Raw genomic sequence first — 16,452 nt, 5'->3', positions numbered from 1 at the left:
CACAACTTCATTATACATGTATTATGTATTCAAGCCCCTCACAATGATTACTCTTGTTCGGGCAATTGCTGTAAAGTGCCATGCCCGGGAACACAAACGCTAGCACGTTTGCTTATGGTGTTAATCGAGGATTTTCTTTTGTTCTTCTTCCCATTTCCTTTGTGTATATTCTAAATATTTCGCAACAGCTCTCATTGGTTTTGTACACGTTTTCCAACCGAGAAGTCCTCGATTGGGGTTCTTGTCCTCGATTTATCGATGATGTTGCAAGTGTATGTCCTCGATTTACACTATAAACTCGCGCTTGGTTCCCCGTTAGGGCTCGAACACACACGTACCATCATCGAACGTGAGTTGGGCACCGTAACCAATAAACCCCTGTACGTGCTCCCTTAAACACTATTATGTGTCCTTGTATTCGAAGGCACTGTTTTGAAACGATTGCGTCAATTTTGACACAATTGTTTGCTTCGTTGACAGGTGTAATGACATTTTAGCTTTTATACAAAACACGCGTGTATTTGACTATTAACGGAAATTCTATATTGACTCTTTGATGTAAATTGATTTCGACAGCTAGATCTGTCCTTGTTGTTTTTTTTAATTAAAATATACGATACCTTTCGGGTGATTGCTTTTACCTTCATTAATTTGGAAGTGACACCTGCTATGCTGGATAAAAGATGGATATTTTATACCAAAGACCTGAGGTCACATTCCCCCCAAATATCAGTTTGGAGATTCATTACAAGTGAAATTGTAGGTATTGCAAATAACAGTCATCTTTTAATGAAAATCGTACAGACTTGTTGTACTTTTTCCTCAATTTTAAAGGGATCATTATTTTATATGAAGAGATTCTCAATTATATTTAAAGATTCTTTTTCAACAACTGTCACATTACAAACGTCATTCAATATGAAATGTTGGTGAAATTTTCGGCTTCTGATGCAAACTCTAGTGAGCATAGTCCTCCTCTTCTTCTTCTTTTTCAGAGCCGATAGCATCGTTTTAGCCTTTTGTTGCCATTTTGTCGTTAGCCAAACTATCGAGTCAATTCAAGGCCGATTCTTTGGTGTAATGTGTAATGATTGAAAGTGAAATTAAATCGAACACGAACAAAGTCACATTTCCGAAAATTTGCCGTTAAAAATTTGTTCATTTCCTGGGCTCTATAGCTTTTTCTTCAGCGGAAGTAAACCTTCCTGGAAACGACTGAATGACGAGTCAGCTAATGGCTAGCCAGTGACTAGCCTCATCAATCATACAAAAGATTCTCGTGATTTTGTCCCTGTGGCTTTTCGCTTGTCACTTTTCACTGATAGTCAACCAAGCTTTTGCATCCATATCTGATAATTGTTGACCCTCTTTTGTTCAGTCACAAGCCCTTATACGCATGCGTCACTTGTAAGAAAATGGTTCGCTGACGTCACATAAGAACAATACCAGTCCAGATTGTAAGAAAGATAAAGTGTTTCATCAAAAGTAGGATTTGGTCAACAACAAAAAGGGGAAATTTAATGAATGAATGGGCACAATCTGAAGATCTATTAATGCGAGTCGCTTCTACTGGTATACCCAAATTTGAAATCAAACCTATCTGTAATAAAGTAATGTCAACTTCTTGTCATTCCATATTGTACACATAGCCTTTATGGTTAACAATTAAAATCGCCCCAAGATGAATCACATTATTGAAAGGGTATAAATGTGTGATTGACCTTTTTTTTTTTTTTTTTAAATATCATGGATTCATGACGGTTTTGTTGCGCACGCCGTTGATCGAGTTTTCGTTAAATGGAATTGTACGTGTCTGCACTGCAAAAGGTGTGAACATCGTAACAGCGCACAGTAAGGTGATTTGGGAAAGACCCGGAAAACGAGGCGAAGTTAATGATTTTCACACCGAGGGAATTAAGATTTCGTTAACGCGACGACTTTATTAGAAGCTGAAGAACACAAACTAATCAGTGAGTATTGTGCGTGAAATAACAGACATCGCTGTCTAGCGGTTACCATGATGTGTCATCAGCTTAAGATCGGCAGACAAAATTGACTGGGAAATGACATTGTACAATCGCATGTTGACATCGCTGTTTATGCTTGATGATCGTGTGATGACTTGTGAACTCAGACAGGCTGTCGGAATACATCAATGACCTCTAGGAGGCGCCCTCTATCGCCATTGCTATATATTTGCGGCGTGTCTGCAGTTGATCGTGTCCTACACCAGCGTCATTATGAAATATTTCCGCCTACGCATATGCGAGTTTAATTCATTCTATTAACTGAATGTGACTCAAGTATATTTCTACAATGTGAATATCATGGGCGTTGGTAGGATTTTTTTTTTGGGGGGGGGGTGGGGAAATCACATTTTCCCCAAATCCTTGTACTTTCTCCAACATATTCCCATTTTTTCTAGCCTGGGGGACATTTGCCTACCCCAGCTCCACTGACACTCTTTTTTTCCCTTTTTTTTTTTTTTTTTTTTTTTTTGCTTTTCCAGAGGGAGAATCCCCCCCTTTGCCTCACCCTCACGCAACGCCCACACTGCAAAAACTGTGTTTAGCAATTAAACACTTCTTGCTATCAGTTTGTAACTTTGTTGAAATACTAAACGTATTTAGGGTGGATAGTGTTTAGTAAATGAACATTTCTGTTAAGTAATTGAACACATTATGCTTGGCTTCTTAACATGTTAACAAAGTGACATCAAGATTTTGTTTAATTGCTAAACACAGTTTTTAGGGTGCATGTGCATATTCTTCAGCTTGTCACATAAAACTCTCGTATTCCGTCTTTCGGGTATACAGAAAGGCCTGTCTCGCATGCCGTGTATCCATCAGTAATACATGTTCATACATGCAGTGTATTGTTACACTGTTTCATCGCAAGAGCTTGAAGAGACAACGACCGATAGTGCACTGTAATCCAATCCACTTCAACTTAAAAGTGGTGAAAATATTGCCCCGCAAATTGTGTCCGACAGGGATGCTTAGTGACCTAAGTACCCCGACTTTTTAAGAGATAAAATCGGACATATTGCACTGAAATTTTGTTAATGGATCGTTTACAATTACGCTCAGTGGCATGAGAGAGAGAGAGCATTTTGATTTTACTGGCGTCACCAATGGCTTCCGAGAAAATTAGGTTGATTATTTCGAGAGAAAAATGGTAGCAATACACGCTTGAAATGGTCTTTCCAAATTTCCCTCGAGTCCAACTGGGCAAGTTAGATGGATGCAACTGGGGAAAAAACAGTCGTAACTTCACCAGGATTATTGACCGGCAAACTGACGTTAAAGTGGCACTAGGTCCTGAAATCCCCGAAAACGTCATGTTTTGGATTGTTTACCTATCCTATTTCAAACATGTGGTTGAAAGGAAACCAACCTAATGTCTTACTGTTCCCGAGAAAAGACGAAAAAAAAAACACGCTGCTAACGTCATCCCCGCGCGTCGACTCTTTCAACTTCGTTTGATATTCTACTGGAGAATGTCTACTGCACTGGGGACGAGGACAGTCTGGTTGATTGTGAAATATGGCAGCCGTCCGGGGAGTTCTGTTCTGGTTATAAAGGCCTGGACTGTAGTGAAGTCGAAGGCAAGAAAATAAGCCATTTGTAGTTCCACGGTGGGAACAATGTAGGCACAAAACTCGATAGAAACTCTTCGTGGGGCCTGAACTTCCGCGGTTGTTCCTGTGCGGTTTCCGCGTTCAAGCAAGACGTCGTCCATCAGCCATTGGCAGACGCTAACCTAATTTGTTGGGGTATGGATGAGTCGATACACACTTCTTTGGTTGAGGGCTGTGTTTACCGTGACTGTTTATTCAACAACAATATTTTAATGAGAACCGGGTGATCTGACTGTATGAATGGAATGAATTGCACTGACTCCATGATTGAATTATAGAGTGAAAGAGCTGAATGAGGAACTGGTTACGGGGCAGTACTTATATACTGTGGGAACAGGATGTCTTAGAAATTAGAAATTCTTAAGAAAGGAGAAACTTAGTCATGTTTTCTAACAAATAAGGCGACTATAGATGAGTAATAACACCTTCAAACAATGGTGCCCTAACTTGGCTGTACTGAGAAATGACCAGTGACTTATGTGTGGGCAGTGAAGGTCATTTGCTCTGTATAAAACAACGGACTACACACTGCATAGGCATTTATGTTTACTAGGAAAACTATGAGTAATGCATTACAATCAGGAGGATTAATCATTATACAGGCATGATCATTTAAACAAGTTCAAAAGGAACATTTAACTAAATGATGATTAACTAAGAATTAAGACGAATTGACAATTAAGAACTGATAATCTGAAAACGCTACAGTATAAACTGCACAGAAAGGGTGGTGTCAATAATTTGTTAAAGGCGCCTCTCGTTAAATCTCGTTGATTTAATATATGTTTTTACATTTGGAGACTTTTCAGACGCTGGGTGGCAGCAACCACACTGTTCTAATTAGCCAGTTCGGTATTCCAAAATAGTCTGGTGCGCAGCAAGATTCGACGAGTTTTTCCGGGATAACCGCGGCAGATAAATGCACACAAGGCTATGGGGGATGTGGTAACAGAATCTGTGCAATTGTTCGTGCAATCGAAAAGAGATGGAACTTTCGTTCGCACAAATGTTTTGACACGTAAAAACACCTCTCTGTCCAAAAGGTTTTTGTAAAATGTTATACTTCAGAACACGATGATTTCTTAAATTTTGCTGGTACCCCGCTATACTTTGGCACGCATACGTTGTTCCAATTCAAACAAAAAGTCACTTATCATAGTCACTTAATCTCTTATGTCCGCCCACTCTACATTTCAATCGGACGTAACCGGCAAAGACTCAGTCATGCTTACAACACATACTAAGCCATACAAGTCACCAGAGAAGAAGTGTCACTGAATGGGATAGTGCCATCCCTTTTCCAAACTTCTATGTAATACTCCTTGCCCCACCCCGGGGTATTGTGGGTCGATGGCCATCAAAAACTGCCCGAGAATACCGTCTTGATTAACAAGCGAGGTATCTTCAGGTTGCTTCTATCTCTGTTTTTCAGTACTTCAAGTACATCCACAGACTTGTAACAATCAGTCTGCCACACACGAGACACAATATCTCACTGTTCCACCACATGTACACCCCAATTCGGAAAACCAACAACCATATTTCCGCATACGGAAAACATTATCTATATTTGTTATAACAACAAAAAAACGCTATGCTAGCAGAAGCATAAGCACTTGATAAATGGACATACAAATTATCCGCAGACGGATAAACTATACCCATTTTACACCAAACAACACAAAACAAGACAAAAACCCACAAACTTAACCCCAAAACAAAGGGTTCAAAACAGTATTGGCCTCCCCCAAAAAATATAAATCAATCTCAACATTGAATGGTACAAACAAAATAAACAACCCACATTTGGGAAAGAAAAAGTACCATCTCCACATAAATATGCATTCGTATTAACAAAATCAAGAAAAAAACAACGAAACACAACGTGTTTTTCCGATACCGCACACGGTAGGAAGATAGTTTCTTACTCAAACAACTACCAAATGAAAGAGATTAACAATATCTAAAAGCCTACACAAGTTTCAACTATTTTCTGACAAAGAAAATAATCAAAATACGGCTTTTAAAACTAAAAACAAACACACTACTGGCCAGAAATTCCACTACGAATCCAAAACCCTCGCAAGGTTTTCCGCGCCACTGCACCCACACGCCCATTGGACAATACAGTGACCAATCACAACACACATATGGTACCATTCACTACCGCCACGGCTCAATGCGCCATCTCACGCACGCAATACGTGCATACAAACCCTGAGAGAAAACCAACGAACCATCACTTCTCGGTCTCTTACTAACACAACCTCTCAAAAGAGAAATATCCATCATTCTGCCATTGTTATAATAAATAAATTGGAATATAACCCACCCCATCTTACCTTATTCGTTATATTCAAACCACAAACCCCTCAACTACCATGGCAAGAAGGAAACTCAACCAAGAAACCAAGAGACCAATAAATAAATCTAACCACTTCTCTCACAAATGCAATCGTAAACCAAACGAGCCAACTCCAATCATTTGCGCTCATTAGCAGAACAAAATATCAATCCTTCATAACCAACCTATCCAAAGCAAAACCATCGCAAACCGAAATATTTGCTTGTTGGACAAGGCCTCAACATCTTACCTACTTCTGCTAAACCAAGCCGCAATCACTCGTAAGCAGCATCAATAATTATTTGGAGTGAAGACTACAATTTACATTAATAATGCGTAACATACGCTCTATAAACCATCCTTTCAACCACCAATTGGCATCCGAAATCATATTCTAGTGAAACGCTAGAAAATACCCGGAAGCCACTAATTTTAAACTTGCCCACAGGTTTAACACATACAATCTTAGGATGAAGAAAAATCAAAACAAACTCCACCTGTCTTCACCACGACATACAACCTAACCATAACACACCGTCACTTAAATCGAGCAATAAACAACCATCACTGGAACATAATCCAAGGCAACAAACTACTGTGCGGAAACATTTCCCGAATCATAATTCGTTGCCTTCAGAAAAGCCTTAAATCATATCCGGGAGTAACTACCCAAACAAAATCAAGAGTTAAACCCACACCCGACCTACTCCGGCTCTTCCAAAAAACTAACCGAACCCGATTGCTCTCCTCACTAGAGGAACAAGTTGAAACCAACTAAAGTCACATGGTTGTAACCACAACACTTCAAACTTACGATACATGATTGGAATACAACCAATCCCAACCACAACTTTTCCGCGAGTCAGCCTCGATTCTTTTTTGAATCACCTATTTGCAACTGAAGAGTGCCCAACAGCAAGGCACGAAAGCATGCTATTGCTAACAAGAGGATTTGCGAACATAATCCTCTGCTCGCACCTTTAATCACATTTGATTACCCAACCTATCATAGTCACTTAATCTCTTATGTCCGCCCACTCTACATTTCAATCGGACGTAACCGGCAAAGACTCAGTCATGCTTACAACACATACTAAGCCATACAAGTCACCAGAGAAGAAGTGTCACTGAATGGGATAGTGCCATCCCTTTTCCAAACGTCATTTGCTCTGTATAAAACAACGGACTACACACTGCATAGGCATTTATGTTTACTAGGAAAACTATGAGTAATGCATTACAATCAGGAGGATTAATCATTATACAGGCATGATCATTTAAACAAGTTCAAAAGGAACATTTAACTAAATGATGATTAACTAAGAATTAAGACGAATTGATAATTAAGAACTGATAATCTGAAAACGCTACAGTATAAACTGCAAAGAAAGGGTGGTGTCAATAATTTGTTAGGGGCGCCTCTCGTTGAATCTCGTTGATTTAATATATGTTTTTACATTTGGAGACTTTTCAGACGCTTGGTGGCAGCAACCACACTGTTCCAATAAGCCAGTTCGGTATACCAAAATAGTCTGGTGCGCAGCAAGATTCGACGAGTTTTTTTCCGGGGTAACCTTGGCAGATAAATGCACACAAGGCTATGGGGGATGGTAACCGAATCTGTGCAATTTTTCGTGCAATCGAAAAGAGATGGAACTTTCGTTCGCACAAAGGTTTTGACACATAAGACACGTAAAAACACCTCCCTGTCCAAAAGGTTTTTGTAAAATGTTATACTTCAGAACACGATGATTTCCTAAATTTTGCTGGTACCCCGCTATACTTTGGCACGCATACGATGAAATTTTTATCCCAAAAGAAAAATCGGCAAATTTGAATGTGCACATGCGCAGTTGGAATACCGAACTGGCTGATTCAGTTCATTTCAATTAAAAAAAAACCCGGTATGTTAGCTCCCACCAAATTTCTCTAAAGCGATAATGTGATATGTGATAATTAAGCCTACATTCTGTTGTTTTGTTTTTCCTCGGGTCTACTTGAAGCTTATGGATATTCTGTAAAGTCCTGGGCCCGTTAACTTCTCAGTTTAAGCAGAAAATTAGCAGATTTAGCTAGGTCTACGTTGTTCCAATTCAAACAAAAACTGGTTCTCAGACTTTAGCTCTACATCTTGCTGTACGGCATCGTCGCAATCAAATCTGGTGTAATATCCGATAGCGAGGAACAACCTGATAGAGAAAGAAATGCAGAATGAATTCTCCAGATGTCTCCCCGGTCATCCGGTAAACTTCTACCTTTTATTCAGAGCTGTCTGCCTTAATCTAATTATTCGACGGTAATTGATTATTTGACGCTAATTGCCATATACTTTTACATAGTATCCGAATTAGTGGATTTTGGTTTTCTTTTTGCATATGAAATCAACTTATCAAAAGTAGCTGTTTTCTTTAGCAATTTTTTATCCAATTGTGTTTATTTGTATTTTATGTGTAAATTTGCCTGGATAAAGAATTTATATAGTACAATAAGATAAAATTGAAGTAATGAATTAAAATACTGTTACATGTTATTTACCATTCTGAACTTTCCTAAGCAAATTCTCTGTTTGGAACATTGGAAAAGAGAGTGTAGGCTGATATACAAAGTCCTACTGGCGGTGGAATTGACATTAAGACAAACAAATGATTCAAGACATTAATCGATATATAATTACCACATAGAGCCATGGCCCTGCTAAATTCCTCTTTGAGAATCCCCAGAACTTTTTCAACTCCTTTCTCACCCTGTGTATTTGGAAAAAAAATTGAATTGAAGTGAATTTAAAGTTCAAATTAGGTTTTGCCCTTCACCGACGGTGAAGGGCAAAACCTAATTTGATTTATATAACCCCGACGCAAAATTCCATCTTATAATAGAATTTAAAGTTGTTACCAATATTAACGTTTTATTCTGTATTAAAAGATCATACACTGCAAAAACTGGAGTGTTAAATTTACACCATTGGTATCTATATAGGACCATCTGGTGTTAAATGTTACTGGTGTTGTCCTATATAGATACCGAATGGTGTTAAATTAACACTACAGTTTTTGCAGTGTACGCTGTCTGTCTGTCTGTCTGATGTCTGTGTGTCACGTTTTTATAAAAGGCCTGAGGAGTGTGCGGAAGCACAAAATGCAAGGGTTCTTGAAGAGGCTTGGTTATATACAAATATCAACACTGCAAAAACTGCAGTGTTAAATTTACACGATTGGTTTCTATATAGGACCATTGGTGTTAAATGTTACTGGTGTTGTCCTATATAGATACCGAATGGTGTTAAATTAACACTACAGTTTTTGCAGTGAACGGTTCCTCTGATTATGTGGTCATCCAGTGTAGGCAGGTCCTGAATGGTAAATATAAATATGTTCCTGATTTCACTGTCCTGTGATGTCACGGTTGGCACGCGCAAAAATTATTTATTTTGTTTTGTTGTGCTTTCTTTTTTTGGGGGGGGTGGAAATTTGGGGGGTTTCTTTACAGATTTTGTACAATACTGCAACATTATCTCTGTGAAAACACTCCAAAACGTATCGTTGTTGCGCAAAACATAACGTGGACGATGAAAATATGCCAAAATTGCTTCACCAGGGTTTACCACGCCCACTTGGGGTCAAAATGCACATTGAGGTCAAAGAAATGGTTTTGTCTATAACCCTTTAACCATCGATCGGACGAATTCTTACGATATGAATATGCATGTTGAAACCTGACTGTATAATGTACATCTCAAAATGTGTCAATTGAGGGCGCACTGATCATTCGTAAGATTCACAGTAACGTTATCCGATAATAAATCCATCATGTTCATTGATAAATCTGTCAAGTTTTCGCTCAAAATTGTGGACTTTCTAACTTCCGGTTATCAATTGCAGGTTCTAATTGTAAAGGTAGGGTCGCTGTAGCTGATGTGTGTTGTTGTTTTTTCTCGAGAAATGAATATTCGGCAACTCACGTCGTAAGCGAGCCCCCAGATTGCCGGTCGGCCGATGAAGACGGCTCGTGCTCCCAGAGCAAGGGCCTTGAGGACATCGGTGCCTTTGCGTATTCCTCCGTCAACATACACCTCAACACTGGAGCCACGTACGGCGTTGACTATCTCAGCCAAAACATCGATCTGGTAGAGATAAAGTTTAACATTCATAAGCAACGGTAACAACACGAAACACACTTCGCTGGTAAGCATATGTCTCACCTGTATAAACGGAGCACGCGAACCAGCGTGGGACAAGCTCTCCCTCTAGACTGGTTTTCGCCTCTCCAATAATGTAATTATGGAGAGAGGGAAGCACACTTCCTTTTTGCTGAAGTTTTCATGGTGGGCATGCTTAAACATGACATCGCACGTTTACCGGAGATAAAGATAACGTGAGTGCACTTATTCAACCAAGTTGCATGCTACTTAAAAATTGTCTGCGATTTCAATCAATCTCAGATTTGTTTTGACAAAATAATATAGGAACCTTTTGACGGACAGTAGTCCTTGAACATAAAAGTAAAGCGACTGAGGTAAGCTTTCTGTTTGCTTATGGTTTCCTGATTTTTCATAATATTGATAATTTTAATAGTCCTGCACACTAATAATGTTCTTTACACCTCGTCTTCTCTTTACGCACAGCCCATACTGTTGCTATCATTCCAGGTAAACTGAAGAAACTGTATCCACTTGAAAGTACGATTCGGTCGTGTTTCTTGAGACACTTATACAGTATGGAGTGACTGATTATACTTACTGGAGCTGGTACCCCGTCCAGCTGCCGACCACCGTGGTTAGACACCAGGATACCAGCGGCACCGTGCCTCACAGCTTCTCTTGCATCTTCAGCTTTAAAGGTGAGAATAGATAAAATGCAAATCGCGAAAAGTAAGACAAATAAAGTAATTTGGAAGAAAGTTTCAACTTGGTACTTTGGGATTTCATGTATACCTATTCGGAGAAGCCTTATTATATTAGACTGTTTCCCTGCCTCCCCCTAAAGTTATGGGGACCGGTAAAAAGCTCCCATTTAAAGCCTTTGACTGGATCGCCTCTGCACGAGCACATCACGGTTGTATACTTTTGAATCGCTGTTCAATTCGGGAATTGACGCCGGTGATGGAACTCACGATCATCAAGAAACTCACGCTAGTCTTACCACAACAAATCCCCAATTTCTCCATGAAAGCAACTTATCAATCCTTTCAACTGCATAGGTTGTATATAATTGAACAGCAATATTTCTGTCTTTATTGATATTTTGTCGGAGATGCTTTCAAATTCTGCAAAAATTGAAGCTCATTCCCTCCAAAATTGCAAATTCGTGGCCAGGCCTTTGGCCGTTTTGCAACAGGCTGGCTCGGCGCGCGAAAACATTACCGTTGTGATTCGAGGCGAGGTGGGTTCCAGACCCACGCACGTCATGCATATATATGATTAACATACATAATCGGGAATTCCGGGCAATGCATGCCAGATTCACTGCTGGCTACACGACCCCATTTTTGAGGTCGAAAACACAGTGGGGTCAGGGAACCAGACTAGCGAAGCCTGTGGAAAATATCATAAGTTTCCAGGCATTCGTTAAATCATCACTGTATAGATGCATGATGTTGTTGTAAAATCCAATGTGCATATATCTCTCGATTTCATCAAACTGCTAGGCAGACTCTCTGTTCAACAACTTTGAGTTGAAGATGTATGAGTAAATTTACCTAATGCTTATACAGCCTGTTTGGCTCGTACTCTATTTTTGACTGATACAAATTTTGTTGTACTGAGTCCATTGATCGATTGACCTGGTAATCAGCCAAAATGCATCGTGTGCACGGGGTACATTCAGCGACTGGTTTTAAAATTCTTGTTGCAGATAATTATGCGGCTGTTTCATGATTTTGACCTCAAACTTTGCTCACCTGTTAGAATACCTTTCAGCACAACCGGAAGTGACGTAATTCCCGTCAGCCACAAGATGTCCTTCCACGTCACAGCTTTTGACTCGTTAACAATCGCTCGAGCCTTTTCGTGCGTCAACTCCTCTCCAGGAAGTAAAATATGCGGACAGCTTTGCACGGAAAATAAACAAAAATCATCAATCTTTGTGTGGTTAAGGTACCATTGAAAAATGCGTCAAACAACTGGGAAGGAAGTTCGGCAAAACAGATTTTTGTCATTAGTAACTTGTTTTTCCATGTTGTAGTTTTTTTTATAATTCTTTCTGTAAATGTAGATATAGACTGCTCCTTTAATCTTGCATGTATGTCTCCCCGGAGCACAGCCATTTCATTCTCAGGTGAAGAAACACAATAGCCTTTAGATTCCTATCCAGTTCATCTAGGGTTTTTGCAGGAGGGCCATAGTTAGTCAAATTAGATCTGTTGTTGTTATAGTGACTTCAGGAAATTAGTAAACCTCATACAGTGTAGAAGAGATTGCTAGGAATGTTATTGTTTCTTAAATGTTATATTTAAGCTTGGGCGTAATCCCACATCCCAGAACACTCACTAGACGCCGGAGGTGTAGGCCTGTCCGCCCGGTCACAATAGTTCGCCTTTATATTTTGATCGGAGCTGCGATATTTTGATGTCGTGATTTGTGCCAATTTAGGCACCTTTTACTTCGGTGTGAAGCCAGTGCTGTTTGCGTTTTCGGCTTTTGCCAAGATTTCTGCGTCAAATTCTGTGCCAGTTTTGGCACTCCTTTATGCCAGTTTGGGCATCCTGTGTGGAGGAAGAGTTGGACCAGGCGACGGGCGACGGCTAAGTGAACTGAGAAGAGACTAACTGTAAGCACGATTTATTTTATTTCAAATGTTCAGATTTACAGAGATTGATTGTGAAGTTTTGAATTGAATATTTGGATTACTTCTCTTTTGAGATTTGATTGGACGTGATTGTGTGAACGTGTAAATAATATTTTTTATGTGTTATTGTAAGTAAGATCATCCGAATGAGAAATTGAATTTGTTTGTTTATTATTTCGGCTAACTTTAATGCCTTTGATTTTGTGAGTGTTCCCTGTCCGGCCGAAATGGCGAGCACTGCCTTTAGCCGGGACAATTTTTATATAAGCCGAGTCATGTTTTTCACCAATTTCACATTTTAAACACTGCAGACTGACTCTCAGTCAATAATTAATTATATAGTATTTTTCATAATTTTAACCAGACCGATTTTTCTCTAGGTACCTTATGTGCACTCTCTTATGAAATTGGAATTGTTAAAACCTTCCCCATCAATTTACGTAATAGTCGGGTCCACATCTATGCTCCTTCTCAAGTGCATTCTGTTCCCCATCGTCGGTTGATCAACCGTTACCACTAGTGCCTTGTAGCATGCTGCCTCGGCCCGTCTGATCACCGCCTCCATTCTGCTTCTGTCGAACAGGAGGTTCAGGTGAAGCAGCAGTGGCGTGTCAGGGTGCACTGATGCAGCCACGTCCTCCAGACTCTTGTTGGACCACATACTGAGAACCATGGCAGACCCAGCATTTGATACACCTAGATAAGACAAAGCAAGCCCATCAAAGGTGATCAAAGAATGTGCCAAATTCTTCTAAATTGATTCAGAAAGACTGCTCTAAGGTATCTTCGTGCATCTGGTCGGCACACTTGGCCCGATTCAGCGGATACATTGGCATTACGGGATAATCCTATACGATAGCACTGCTCGGCACACAAGATAATGTACAGAGGACGCTAGGCTAGCCCTCTGGGACCAGCACTTCTCTACAGTAATTTCTTACCCTTCGCAGTGGCGATTTCTCCATCACGATGCACAAAGGCATGACACCCCATGGGAGACACACCAACAGGGAATGATAGGCGATGACCGAGTATAGAGGTGCTGGTGTCTCGTTGAGACACGTCCCTCAAACATCGCGGTAGAAGACGATACCTTTAGTCAGGAAATCATTCAAACAGTAAGTATTAAATATATATCTCGAATGTTTTGGTCAGCATGATCTAGAGGTTATGCATTTTGGCATATGGCGTACATTATATTTTGTTGAGCTGATTAAAAATATAATGGAGCATTCCATCAATGATACACAACTTGAATTAAACATACTCAAACTTGCAAATGGATTACCTCTGAAAGGCCAGTGGATTGTCTCTTAACGTCTGCTCACCGTCTGCCCCGCTTCTGAAGTAATGCCAGAAACTGTCCGACACCCTCGCCTTCAGGTAAGGCTCAAAGTCCTCAACACAGACTGGTTCCGATGCCATGATGATCGTTCACAGCCCTCAACTTTTTTTCCAAATCTGACAGCAAACTGAACCCGATCAGGCAAAATAAATCATGATCACAATTGATGGCGGAGGTTAATCGACTTGATGCTGATAGCATTGTCAGTATTTTACTTATCCATTTGCCCTGCTACATAATTCTACACACTAAAAATGGGTCATATTTGACCTGATAGTTGTCACGTTTCAATAAACATGAATGTCACTTTTGTAAGATTTTAGAAAGCATCAGGTCAAAGTACTTGTAGACCTAAAGAGTGCAAACCCAAAAGAAGTATGTTATGGCCGACATTCAACTCACAGTACAATTAACAAATTCGGAAACCTACATGTACATGTACATGTACAACCTGAACTGATGCTTAAACTGACACACTATGCCTACTCGATGGCCGTGCTCCGAAAAGATGTGCCGCTTCTTTATTCTCAAGACCAAGTAGCACGAATGGTCGCGTATGATCTGGCTCTTACCAATACGGCTGCAACGCTGGCCCGTGTGTGTTACAGTTGTATCAGAATTCTACCTATACTTCGATCTACCACAAGAATAATCAAACATGTCCGATTAGAAAGCAGCATTCAACTTCTTTTCAATATTGTTTGCGCGGCTGGCTTGCTGAGCCGTGTCCCTTACCATTACACGGGCGGCCTCGATGCTTTCGGTCATTTTAAGTTTGTACACACTTCTAGAAGGCCATTGCTTTGTGCACAAACAGTAGAAGTGACCACTGAACAATCAGCTACGTGAAGGCCTCCCCTCGTGTTTTACGACTGTGCTTTGTGGCAGTCAGGCAGGCAAGGCCATGAAGCGGGATCTGGGTCGAGCTGTGACCGCGCCGCCAGCGCCAGTGGGATTCGTTGTTTCAAAGACAAAGACCAAGTCGGAAAGCCCATAGGGCCCATTTTTAAAACTACATCGTACTTTTACTTTCTCGATTATGGAAAAATCCATTATGCCACAAAAGAATTATAGTACATGTGTGTTGTATTTTCTTTTAAAATGTCCGGACTGCTGTGTCTTTCCATAGAGTCCTTCGAAATTTAACCCTGAAGGGGCCGGGGGGCGGAATCCGCCGCCCCCCCCCCCCGACCTTTTCCGCGATAGCCTTTAAAATAATTGTTTCGCGACCAGAGCTGTTATGACTTTTTAGCCTCAAGCCTTGCGCATCTTTTTACACCAAAAACATAAAATCGGACCAGCGAAAAATTTTCCGGCGCTACACGCCGTGAAAACTGAATTTTCCCATATACGTCGTGTACACAGACCAAAATTTCCATTCATACATATGAATAATTAATTAGCCATAATTCCAAAACCCTTTGACCTTTGGTCATGAAATTTCTTGGGTATGTTCATGAAGAGTTGCTCTATGGGTGCATACCTGCAAATAAACTCCCATAGACACTAGTGCTAAATGCCCGTACTTCAAAATTCTTTTAAAAATACTCAAAACTCTCACAGGTATTCAAGCTGCACAGAAAAATGATGATCAATGTGTCATCTTTCAATTTCTTTTCAATTTATGATGGGTTGACCATTGACTTTTCGAGATATTTTCACGCAAAGAAGACGACCCCTATTTTCCCCAAAGCGGAAAAGTAGCCATCTTGAAAAACGATCCCTCCACAACATGGCAAAATAGCGCCACTTTCGAGCCCAATAGCATCCAAAATGCTCAGAATTGGAAGCCCCAAGTCCGGGCCAGAGGTTCACTACCATATCTCTTCAATTCCCAAATTTTACGGCGCTCAGAACTCTCTAATATAGAATATTTTGAGGGTATAACTTTTATTCATGAGCTTGGCGGATCGATTTACCGGTGTGTACCCTATAATAGCAGGCAACTTTTAAATTTTAACACAAAATCACATTCAGGACAAGCAGAATATCTCCAAAGTCAATATTTTGAAAAAAAAAATGAAAGAAAAATATTATCCGAGGTCGATATAAAGCCCGAAAATAGTGATTGTTTTGCCCCTGCTAAGCTGTAGAGCGCCCCCAGCGACAATAAATTGAGTTCCAGCTACTTTAAAGCTCAAAATGCCCCCCCCCCCCTTTTCAACTATCAATTGTTGTAATCGGGTGATAGCCTACTGCTCCCTTATGATTTGGAAGCATCCGTTACGGAAAAAAACCCTTGTTGATACCTTTAAAACACTTTTTCCCCCTCCCCGTAGGTTCCGCCCACTGAAAAGACCACTGCCGCGGCACAGCGCATGCGCGAAACGGCCATCTTTGT

At 40.3% G+C, this 16,452-nt stretch overlaps 1 protein-coding gene across 2 annotated transcripts; it reads right to left on the bottom strand.

The window, feature by feature from the left end:
- Positions 1–6,681: 6,681 nt before the first annotated feature.
- Positions 6,682–15,230, bottom strand: LOC119724593 (hydroxyacid oxidase 1-like). 2 transcript variants are annotated; one of them, XM_038195703.1, is made up of 9 exons: positions 14,684–15,230; positions 14,055–14,238; positions 13,708–13,859; positions 13,207–13,462; positions 11,880–12,028; positions 10,721–10,812; positions 9,943–10,104; positions 8,659–8,728; positions 6,682–8,173 (listed from the first exon to the last, which is right to left on the bottom strand). In XM_038195703.1, the coding sequence occupies exons 2-9, from the start codon at positions 14,189–14,191 to the stop codon at positions 8,109–8,111; spliced, it is 1,083 nt and encodes a 360-aa protein (XP_038051631.1). In that variant the 5' UTR covers positions 14,192–14,238; positions 14,684–15,230; the 3' UTR covers positions 6,682–8,108. The 2 variants fall into 2 exon arrangements, with proteins under 2 accessions (XP_038051631.1, XP_038051633.1); XM_038195705.1 differs by lacking the exon at positions 14,684–15,230 and adding an exon at positions 14,598–14,682.
- Positions 15,231–16,452: the final 1,222 nt, after the last annotated feature.

Source organism: Patiria miniata, unplaced genomic scaffold (assembly GCF_015706575.1).
Source record: "Patiria miniata isolate m_02_andy unplaced genomic scaffold, ASM1570657v1 HiC_scaffold_18, whole genome shotgun sequence".
Taxonomy (NCBI): domain Eukaryota; kingdom Metazoa; phylum Echinodermata; class Asteroidea; order Valvatida; family Asterinidae; genus Patiria; species Patiria miniata.
This window is presented reverse-complemented; position numbering and strand designations above follow the sequence as displayed.

What these genes read in the sequence shown, in the direction of transcription:
- LOC119724593 (XM_038195703.1), bottom strand. Translation starts at nt 14,191, where the DNA reads ATGGCATCGGAACCAGTCTGTGTTGAGGACTTTGAGCCTTACCTGAAG. An exon ending in AGAAATCGCCACTGCGAAGG is followed by an intron (nt 13,463 to 13,707) that starts GTAAGAAATTAC and finishes TGTCTTATCTAG; the next exon opens with GTGTATCAAATGCTGGGTCT. An exon ending in GCTGAAAGGTATTCTAACAG is followed by an intron (nt 10,813 to 11,879) that starts GTGAGCAAAGTT and finishes TCACCTTTAAAG; the next exon opens with CTGAAGATGCAAGAGAAGCT.